This window comes from Dendronephthya gigantea, unplaced genomic scaffold, assembly GCF_004324835.1.
Source record: "Dendronephthya gigantea isolate DGI-Jeju-01 unplaced genomic scaffold, DenGig_1.0 000015F, whole genome shotgun sequence".
NCBI classification, from domain to species: Eukaryota; Metazoa; Cnidaria; class Anthozoa; order Malacalcyonacea; family Nephtheidae; genus Dendronephthya; species Dendronephthya gigantea.
Genome location: NW_021163025.1, coordinates 2,780,455 through 2,791,467, shown reverse-complemented (window position 1 = coordinate 2,791,467; position 11,013 = coordinate 2,780,455). Strand labels below are relative to the sequence as shown.

The window sequence follows — 11,013 nt, the reverse complement described above, 5'->3', positions numbered from 1 at the left end:
GACTGGACGAGACAACAAAACGGAAGTCGTCGCACAGCACACTAAATACACAGTTACTGTCTGGATAGTTTGGAAATATTGATTTCAGAATTTTCAAGTCTCATTATAGTCCTAGTTTTATTAGTCCTAGTTTCATTAGTCATGTTAAACTAGTTAGGAGTCATGATATATATATATCTCTGTGACTATATACTGGAACAATTTGTTTACACCCGATGATCAATCCTGTTCACTATAATTTGCCAAATTGTTAGTAAATATATGCTTAAAAAAATAACTACATTGATATATATTAGATTACATACTAAACAGTTTTAAAATGCTTTTGAAATATTGCCATCAAGACTTTGGAATGGAGCTTGCAGTGTGTTTAAGGTACTTTAAATAAAAGTGCATAGGGGAACACAAAAATCAATTGTGTTTTAAGAATTAAGGTCGGATTCAGAATGCTTTAGAAATTAGAATCATCCCAAACCCTATAGTTAATGATCCAAAATTCTCAGATTTCCAGACACTATTTTATTCTCAAGAAGAGCTCCAGCAGGAATATCTATTCTATCTCCATGATTAGCTATGATGATCACTGTACCCTAAAACAAATTTGGACAAAACATGTAATATGAATTACGGCATATTATTAGGAAAATGTTTGAAACTTTCTGAATTTGCTAATGTAACTAACCTTCAAAATGACCCCTTTACCAAATGTGACATCACCTGACACAGTGAGATGGTCAAGTTCCAGGATATCAGGTATGGTTTGAAATCTCTCAAGAAAACTGTGCACCTAAAACAAAATACAGGTCTTGACTAAATCACTTGTCAAATGAATTAGCAATAGAGTGGTCCACAAAAACACTTTGAAGTCACCTTCCAAAAGTATGGCCCACTAAGCTGTATTAAAGGTTTGTTGCAAACTGTCTTCTAGGATTCATCATTAGAGAACCAGCATCATTTGTTGTGTACAGATTGGACTTGACTAACAAAAGATCTGATGTTTTCTTCACTGGAAGAAATCTGCTACGTGGAACATTGATACCTTTTAATTTGAGAATATTGACAGCTATAGAACTTGCTGAAAACACTAAATGAAATATGTGCTTCATATTGCATTAGACCTTACCAAGTGCTCCTTCAAAATTCTTAATGGCCGCACCAACTGCTGTCTCTAATTGTATTACATTGTAACCATTTTCAAGATTCTAGGATTGAAATTTCCTATTTTTAACGGTTTTAGTACACAAGTCGGACAAAATCAAATAAAACTTTAATAAGTTTTTATGCAACATTTCATTTACAAAACTCACCTTATTATTTACAATGATCTCCATGTGCATTTTCTTTGCATCAAGTAATCGCTTTATTGCACTTAATCTTACCCAGAGATTGTTTGTATTAAATATTCTGAAATATGAGACAAAACTTTAGAATAATAGTGAAACTACGTACATAACCAAAGATGAAGTTATTATTCATATAGATTAAAAATACATAGTTTTGGAACACAGTAATGATGGATTTTTGTTGTCTACGATTGTTTCATCTGCTCCTAAACACTACATTGTCATGAAAATATTGTGCAGTTGCATACATATGAAACATCACCCCACCTGAACTTTGTAACTGATTTAAACTCATCTACCTAAATGGAAAAAAAATGTGTGATATGGGTTGCATTCAAATTAACATCACAAAAATGGCAAAATATTGGTGATATTTTAAAACAAAAATTAATGAATTAACAATTATCCAACAGCATACATGATGTTTTGGAACTTGGGCTATCTCCAGCAATCGAAGTTTTTCTTCATATTCAATGAGGGTTCCACCCTAAAAAAGAAGGTCAATTGATACTGTAATCTGGCACAGCTAGTTTATTTCAAAACAACAACTAGGGATAACACAGCCACCTTAACATCAGCCCTTGTCTTATCTGTCACTTCCATGATAAACTCAACTGTTCCATTTGGAGGATTAAGTATAAAATTCAATATAGCTAAATGCATGTCAAGGAGTTCAAATTGGAATTAGAAATCAAAAATACCATAACCAAGTTTAGAACCTAAAAATACTTAACCTGTTACTATTAGACTAGGTTCTTATGCCTATAATTTGAAAACCCTTGTGCAAATGAATGGAACAAATTTTTATAGCCTGGGTTAATTTTTTACACTATTAAATTCAATTTTAATGTCACAGGGAAAGGATATGAATATCAACAGTTGCTCCAAGATTATCAATGTTTGAGATAAAAACAACTTCTTTTCCTTGAGACAAAAACTGATCAAGTAAACCAGAATTGTAAAATGACTGATATGTATCACCATGTCCTGGAGGGTACCACCTTAAAAAGGTTTTTTTAAGTTGGTAGTAAAAAAGCACATTTACTGTACTATTAGGTATCATGATAGAAGCCTTACCATTCTCCTTTCCCATTGACCATGGTAGTTGCAACAGGTTGTAAAGATTCTTTATTTATCCTTGGATGACAACTTTGATTGAAACAATGTATGGTAACATTGAAAACTTCATATTTCTTAATCAATTTCATTGTCTCCTCATGAGTGTTGAATGAATTCATCAAGACCAATGGTACATTACATCCATACTTTCTGTTTAAATTCTGAAATGATATTCAGAAAAAAGTTATCAACTAACTTAAATATTATTCAGGTGGAAAATTTAAGGACAGAGAGATCTTCTGGTAACAGAATGCATCTTGATTGCCATATGTGCCACCTTACCTGTATCAAGTGAACAGTCAAATCAAGAAATGTCAATTCATTGCGAACTGGGATCAGACTTTTTGCACCAACACATCCCATACTTGTTCCAAGTCCCCCGTTCAGCTTTATCACAACTAATTTATCCAACAATGCCTTCACATTTGATCTGTTATCAAATTCGGAAGACAAACTTGCATAAGGTTGTATCTACAAATGTTAATAAAATTAATATTTAATTTATAGACTTGATTTGTGGAGGATTCTGAATTTTATAATATATAATATTAATTAATATAACTTGATACATCTAAGTTGTCAATGGATATAATTGAGTCAGTGTTTTGATAAACAAAGAAATTCTTACTCTGGCTTCAGGCGGTGGTTTAATTCTGCTCCAGTCCACTGCATTCCCAGCTTCTTTTAGAAATCTTGAAAATAATTCTTGGAACTGATTGAATTCTGCCTTTGTTTTCTATAAGAATAAATTCATTTATTATGGAATAATTTTCTTTTTAATTATTTCTTTGCCAAAAATGTTTACACAATAGGACAGATTTAAATATAATATTTACATAATGGGGATAAAAGACCTTTTAGAAACAATAGGTCATTTTTATGGTCTCTAGATTTCAATTTCAATTTAGTATACTAAAAAATGTCAATTGAATTTGTAAGAATATAGCAATAACTACAATGAATATGTAGCATAGTAGATTTTAGCAACATACTTCTCTAATCTCATTGGGAGCTGTTGCTAATAATTTTTCCAACTCTTCCGCCATCAATTCTTCAGCGTCTCTCCTCGCCATATCCTTAAAGGCTTCGGATGAACGCAAGCTGTCTTGTCGATCCTGAGATAATTTTTTGAAATTAATTGTTTATTTTTTAATAATGTGAACTCAAATTATGGTGCACAGATAAATAGGTTTCTTGCAGACTAGAATTACAAGATAGTATTACTTTTGCTTTCTTGTAAACACTCGTGTGAAAACATAGACTGTATGAACTTACCATTGATTGAATGGTTTCAAATCAAATGCCAAAATGCTCAAATTACCAAATTACAACAAAAAATCAACGTGGCGATTCTCTGCAGAACAACCAACCACCAACCGACCTGCGGAGAAAGGTCAAACTACGGGAAAATCCCATACACCAAAAAGACGTTGCTCTGAATGCGCTCACTTATTCGGAAGTTTGTCACATCACGAGACACATACGAGACTGAATTTTAAACGATGGTAACTAGCATCGGCGCGTTCTTATAAAAAATATTTTTTAAAACTGAAAAATTCCCAGGACTGCTTGAACACCTGCTGTCACTTGATCAGACAATAATGACTTTACGTGATTTGGTGATCGAAGGGGGGTGAATTTCCCATGCCTTACATTCAATAGTTATCACCACTGAGTTATCCCTACAGCCCTGAGGGTGCAAGGCAGGGTGCAAGGCAGGGTCCAAGGGCGTTTACGAATGGTTATATACATAAGAGCCCGCCTCCCCTCCGTGAGGTTCTATAATTCTATAATTCTGTTTGCCTAGTCATTTTTTCTTCACTTACATGAAGTTCTTCCGCATGTCCCAAGGCCATGACGCATGCGCATTTTTTACTGACAATTTTTGAAACAATTTCTCACAGAACAATTCACATTCGAATTCTTATTATTCGTTATCACGTGTTATGCTGTTACAGTAATATTTTTTCTCGAAGAAAATTGTGGAAAATGGAGGAAATATCTTTACTTGGCAACGAAAACATTATTATCCAATGCGATACATGCGGGCAATCGTTTGAAAATGAGCAAGCTTGGAGCGAGCATATACTGGTTCATCAGACTGAAAATCTTGAAACAATAGCTAGTGTTGATATTCAGGAAGAAAGTTCAGAGGAAAGTAACCATGAGATGGACAACTCTCAAGACACAAAAGAGGGCAATATTTATCCATGTCTTGAATGTGGAAAAATATATAAATCTAAGAATGGCATGGTCAGACATGTTAAGACCAATCACTCATATGGAAATATTTTTTTCTGTAAAATATGCACACAAACCTTTGCTGCTGCAGTTGATTTAAAAACACATTTGCAGAGCCATGCTGATGACCCAAAAGTAAACAAATGTGGTGTTTGTGATAAAATCTTTGTTGATAAATCCAGATTGACGCAGCATTTTAAGTCGCACAGAAGTGAACGGCCATTTAAATGTGGTGTTTGCAACAAGACATATAAAGAGAAACGTGATTTAGCTCACCACGAGAAATCTCATTCAGCAATAAGAGAATATACATGTGACAAATGTGGAAAGTCATTTCTACGTCCACGAGACCTCAAGCTTCACATAGAAACACACTCAGATGTAAAACCATTTAAATGTGACTCTGTGATAAGACATTTCGGACAAATAAGGATCTGACTGTCCACACAAAATATCATACTAATGCAAATGACTTTGAATGTTTTATATGTGAGAAAAAATTTGCAATGAAACACATCCTAAAACGTCATTTGATATCACATAGGCAGAAAAAGAAGTTCTCTTGCTCCCAATGTGATAAGGCATATAACTTTAAATACAGGTTGGACCATCATGTCAAGTCTGTCCACCAAAATGAGCGTCCCTATGAATGTGAAGTTTGCAAAAAAACATTCACAAGTAATGACAATCTAAAAGTACATTTGAGAGTTCACAGTGGAGAGCATCCATACCAGTGTTCTGTGTGTGACAAGACATTCACTCAGCTGTCAAACAAATATCGCCATGAACTTGTTCACAAAGATGTGAAGCCTTTCACCTGTTCTATGTGCCACAAAGCATTCTATACAAAATATGAGGTAAAGAAACACATGAGTGTTCATGATGCTCCTGATGGAAAGCCTTTTAAATGCACAGAATGTGACAAAAGTTTTGTGAAAGCATTCTCCCTCCGAAATCATATCCAAAGAATTCACCTGGGAATAAGGCATACTTGTACTATCTGCCAAAAGTCATTTAAAATTCCATCCAGCCTGAAAGAACACATGAAGAAGCATATCAATTGTGCAGCATTGTGCATTATTGGATCACAGGACTCAATTAATTGTGAAACAAGTATGAAAAAAAATGAACAAGAAAACATTGTTAACAAAACAGCTGAGCACGAACTTCATAGCCGAGAACAAAATAATTCAATTGAGTCACAAGAAGAAACATGTGGTTCTGCAGAACAACAGAACGTTATTTCAACCATGCCTCATTTGGTCAACTCGGCTGGAAATACTCTTGAAATCAAGTAATTTATATTTTGGAATTTATAACATAGTCTAAAAGCTTAAACCACTGAAGAAGGGCATACAATACTTTATAGCATTTATTTAAGTAACATACTCAATTATATATTTTCACAGCTGTCCAAAAGATGATAACAAGGATGACAAAACTTCAAGGCCATATTCCTGCAATCAATGCTCACAATCATTCCGCCGAGGACAAGATCTTAAAAGACATGCAGACCGTGTTCATATCAACCCAAAATATTTCAGGTGTAGACTTTGTAGAAAAACATTTATTGTTGAGGCAGAATTAGAGATACATTCCCGGACCTGTAGTGGTCCTGGGAATGAGTTTGTTTGTTCAATATGTGGAAACAAATTTGCTTCAAAAGCCAACTTAAAGCGTCACATGGATATCCATAGTGATACAGAGCCTAAAGAATGTGAAAATTGTGGTAAAGTGTTCAGAAATCAAAGGCTGTTAACCAGACACAAATTTATCCATTCTGATAAACGACCATTCAAATGCAGTACTTGTGAGAAAGCATTCCGTAGAGCTGAGGATCTTGTAAAACATGTCCGTACTCACACTGGTGAAAAACCTTTTAAATGCAGGTTATTAATAAGGTTATATTTTTCATAAGTTTAGGTATTTGTGGATAATTCTTAACAATGGTCTATGACAATTAAAATATCCTAGTTTTGGAGTAAAATACTGAATCTACTATTTTCTCTTCACAGGTACTGTGATAAAGCATTTAAGCAATGCAATAATCGACAACGTCATGAACAAACCCATGTACCTGAAAAGCGTTTTAAATGTGAAACATGTAACCATTACTTCAGCTCATGCTCAGAACTCAAAGAGCACATCTTAATTCATGAGGTTTCAGATGGGAAACCATTCAAGTGTCATATTTGTCCAAGAGGATTTGCACGGAAAAAGAGTTTGAAGTCACATATTAATGTTGTACATGTGAATCCAAAACATTGTTGTAATATTTGTGGTGAGAGATTTCATACTACACGAGAGGCAAAGAAGCACGCGAAAATACATCCTGTGGAAGGTGGAGGACTTGAAGTGGTAGTGGAGGAAGTCCAGGAAGACAATGTACATAATGTTAGTGTGCTGGAAGGAGGGGTGGGGGAAGGTGCGGATGAAAACGGTGGAGGAGAGACGGTAGAGCAAAGAAAAGATGATGTAATGATAGTTGATGGTGGGGTAGAAGCAAGTGCTGGGCGTCAGGGCAGTGGAACGGGCCTTACAATAAAGAGAGGAAGAGGGAGACCTAAGAAAAAGGTGAGAGGGGCGACAGGAAACAAAGGTGGACATGAAGTGAGGGAGATGGTAACGACAGAAAATCATGACACACAGATAAACAATAGCAATGAGAAAAGCAAGAAAGAAGTGAGCAATGAAAGAGAAAATAACGCAGGTAGCCAAGATGAAGACTGTAGCCAAGTGCGACGCAATGATTGTAAAATACAGCATGAAAATGGAATTCTCGATTTGAGAAATGATTTAAGGAACACGACAAACGATATCGAAGACGAGATAAGTGTGACTAGTCAGAGAAATAACGAAACAAATTCAAATGAAACAATTCTTAAGATCCTGGAAGGGAAACCGTTCGTATGTCCTGTGTGTGACAAAGGATACGCCAGCAAAAATGGACTAAAACACCACCATGATAAAACTCATAAAAATAAAAGCGTACTCAAAGATAATCATATCTATTATTGTCCTGAATGTAAAGAAGGGTTCAAAAGCAAGAGAAGATTTTGGCTTCATGACGTGAAAGTTCATGGACTTCTTAATACATCAGAATCAGAAAATGAAACGATTTCTGAAGAAGATGGCAGAGGTATTAGAGCACGGATTATTAGGAATGCAAAAGGTGATTCTAGTACACCGACTGATACTGTACTAGAATCACCTCAATAGATATAGAAGGGGAACCTACATACAAAAGTTGTTTTGCAAGGTGATTCAAGGATAGATAAAAATGAAACGATGGTCGATTTAGTTGCGGCGAATGATGATGGCACAGACTTTGTTGATGGTAAAAGAGTTGGTCAACGAAAGATCCGAGATTGGTTCCGAACTTCTACAAAATGATGTTTGAAAATAAATGGTTGCGAATATAAAATTAAAATATAGTGATGTAACATTGTCATCAGTAACACTGGTTTCGCCCGAGTTGGTTGTTAATAACTAATATGAATATGTGAATTGTATTGTTTTATAACTACATAATTAATCATCTTGTATTGTCGTTTGTTTAAAATATATACTTTAAAAAAATTATCGATGTTTTGTCTTTATCTCACTGGTATGTGTCATGACAAAAACAAGTCTTTTTCCGTCCTTCCCTTTGTTATATATTTATATTGTCTATGCTCATGTCATAATAATACACTTTACCTAATTTCATAGTTTATATATTCCTTACGTTTTTATTGAACACAGGTAACTTTATACTCAAATGGTTGATAAAAAACCTAAACTATCCCTTCGACGCAAGAATTGTCTTAGAGAGAGAAATCGAATTCATTTCTATCTGCAAGTATTACGAATTCTATGTGCAAGTATTACGAATAATGTCGCTCTCACGCTAAGAAAATCTTTGTTGCATGACCGCCGAGACAAAAGTATCGTGGTTGCCAGCTGAGAGGTATTGAAAACAATCATTGACAGTCAACTGCTGATATTTAATCATCCACATAATTCTAGCAGGAAGTCGAGCATGCCTTATGTAAAGCGACCTTACAGCAACTATGGGAAGGTATGGAAAGAAAAGAGAAATTTTCATTATGGTTTTTTCATCTATTTTTGGTCTATGTTTGGGATTATGGTTAAGCAAGAACGCACGGGTTGTTCGTCGCGTTTTACGATGTCATCAAACGGTTTACTCAATAAGCGGTAATCGTAAACGACAACACACACTTGGGGAGGAAATAAAATATAATTCAAGATTTATGCTAGTCGCTGTCTTCACAAAAGTGCTTCCTGAATCGAGCAACCTCTACAACGACTTAAATACTGAAGACATGGACATAAAATTCGTATACTTTACAGATACCATAGAGACGGCTTCGCATGGCTCATCAATGTTGCACATAAAAGACTTTTCATCTAAGAGAACAATATATTCAGACATGTTGAGATATGTTGCTCAAATGTATGCGACTAATTTCAACTGGTTCATATTAAGTTCTGGCAGCAGTTTCTTTCTTAACTTTAAGAAATTGAGGTTCTTAGGAAGTTTAGATTACTCAAGGAAGTATCTCTTTCTTCCGGCAGCAAGTGTACACAAAGGATTTCATAATGATACCAGGGGAGGTAACAGGATAGATAACTCTTCATTCTATCGTGAAACAGAAGGAAATGACAAAATCACGGATTTTATCCTTCAACCTGGAGTAACAATGAGCAGATCAATGTTGCAGAAATTATCAACAAAACATTGTTTCAATAAAACAAAGGTTTATCAAGAGTGTTTAGAGAACGTCACAATTTCCTGGTTCACAGAGGTAAGGAAAAAGAGTTTTATCATCACGATCTTTCAATTGAAAACATCCATTGTTAACCAAATTGGATACATCAATACAACATCTTATCGTATTACAATTTTTACCCAATTTAGGAAGACAACGATGGTAACAAGAAAAAAATAAACTCTGGCACTTGCCGAAAGGAAAATGAAGACCTTACGACGACAAGTTCAGTGACAACTGATCTCTCTAAAGATATTGATTGTTTATATAGACTTCGCATTCAGCTTCTTTCAAAAAAAGTTCGTAATCTCAGTTTCAAACACAAGAAACTTGAAATTAAACTAAGAATTCTCCAAAGTTTCATCTCCCGAACAGTCTACGAAAAGCTCCATGAGATAAGGTTCTATAAAGATTTCAAACGGAAAGTTGATTATGCTCACATGTTCACTCTCACCAAGGACTTGGAAGTAAATAACAAAGATTCCTGGTCATTACGTTATCATAAGTTGCAAGGAACAACAGGGATAATCAGGACAATTATGGACGCAATAAGTAAAGCTCATCACGAGAACCTCCAGTTTCACGCACTCTATTACGGCTACATGTTAAATCAGCCAATCAGAGGCCTGCAATATCGGTTGAATATTTTCACGAACAAAGACCGACACATAGCAAGATCATATCAAAAATTTGGTGCAATCGAAAAACGAATAATAAAAACATCTGAGACGAAGCCAGTTACTATTGTTGTACCGCTTGCGGGAAGATTAAACAACTTTAAACAATTCATGAAAAATCTAGAGCAAAATATCTTGAAGAAAAATGATCCAATCACGCTTCTTGTCGCATATTTCCCAGAAGTGACACCTTCATTAGAACACAAGAAGATTTTTCATCAATTTAACATGACGTACAGAAATCACATCTTCATATGGCTAGACCTGCCAGGCTCATTTGCCAGGGCCCAGGCCTTACAAGCTGCAGTAGATTTTAACAAAGACAATAATTTACTATTCTTTGCTGATGTTGACTTGACTTTTAACGAGGTCTTCCTACAGCGATGTCGTGATAACACCGTCGCCAAGCAACGCGTATACTTCCCAGTCATGTTTAAATTATTCAACCCAAAGATCCTTGGTTTTCAACTCAAACCAACCGAATATTTCAGATCATTTGACAGGGAAGTTGGGGACTGGGCATTATACTCGTTCGGGCCGGTATGTGCATACAGCTATGATGTCATCTCTATAGGTGGATTTAACGTTAAAATCAAAGAATGGGGATACGAAGATATACATTTGTTTGAAGCATTCATATCAAGAAATAAATACGATATTATAAGAGCAGCTGACCCAGGACTTATTCACATTTATCACGCGCATAGTAAATGTGACGTCATTAAAAATAATATTCAGCGGTTAATGTGCACGGGCGCAATGTTGAACAGCCTGGCATCTGAGGATAGCATAGTTAAATATTTACTGATGAAAAAATATGTCAACTTATAAATTTTATTAAGTAAATTATTCACTACACTA

General features: G+C 35.1%; 3 protein-coding genes across 3 annotated transcripts; 2 read left to right on the top strand and 1 right to left on the bottom strand.

Moving 5' to 3' along the window:
- Positions 1-21: 21 nt before the first annotated feature.
- LOC114520031 (UTP--glucose-1-phosphate uridylyltransferase-like) lies at positions 22-3,867 on the bottom strand. The gene is given in 15 exon segments (XM_028540230.1): positions 22-590; positions 683-787; positions 871-908; positions 911-1,039; positions 1,124-1,202; positions 1,308-1,404; positions 1,611-1,642; positions 1,762-1,830; positions 1,911-1,996; positions 2,211-2,344; positions 2,421-2,623; positions 2,745-2,933; positions 3,091-3,198; positions 3,455-3,577; positions 3,738-3,867. Coding segments are annotated over 15 exon segments (1,503 nt in total). The 5' UTR covers positions 3,741-3,867; the 3' UTR covers positions 22-482.
- Positions 3,868-5,119: 1,252 nt separating this feature from the next.
- Positions 5,120-8,202, top strand: LOC114520251 (zinc finger protein 708-like). The gene is made up of 3 exons (XM_028540483.1): positions 5,120-5,997; positions 6,113-6,247; positions 6,719-8,202. Exons 1-3 carry the CDS (start codon positions 5,210-5,212, stop codon positions 7,920-7,922), a joined length of 2,127 nt encoding a protein of 708 aa, XP_028396284.1. The 5' UTR covers positions 5,120-5,209; the 3' UTR covers positions 7,923-8,202.
- Positions 8,203-9,870: 1,668 nt separating this feature from the next.
- LOC114520205 (chondroitin sulfate synthase 1-like) lies at positions 9,871-10,983 on the top strand. The gene has a single exon (XM_028540431.1). It carries the CDS (start codon positions 9,916-9,918, stop codon positions 10,981-10,983), a length of 1,068 nt encoding a protein of 355 aa, XP_028396232.1. The 5' UTR covers positions 9,871-9,915.
- Positions 10,984-11,013: the final 30 nt, after the last annotated feature.

Excerpts from the sequence above, each read along its gene's own strand:
- LOC114520205 (XM_028540431.1), top strand. The coding sequence starts at position 9,916 with ATGTTCACTCTCACCAAGGACTTGGAAGTAAATAACAAAGATTCCTGG.
- LOC114520251 (XM_028540483.1), top strand. The coding sequence starts at position 5,210 with ATGAAACACATCCTAAAACGTCATTTGATATCACATAGGCAGAAAAAG. Across the intron at positions 5,998-6,112 it reads GGAAATACTCTTGAAATCAA|CTGTCCAAAAGATGATAACA; the intron begins GTAATTTATATT and ends ATATTTTCACAG. Across the intron at positions 6,248-6,718 it reads ATCAACCCAAAATATTTCAG|GTACTGTGATAAAGCATTTA; the intron begins GTGTAGACTTTG and ends TTCTCTTCACAG.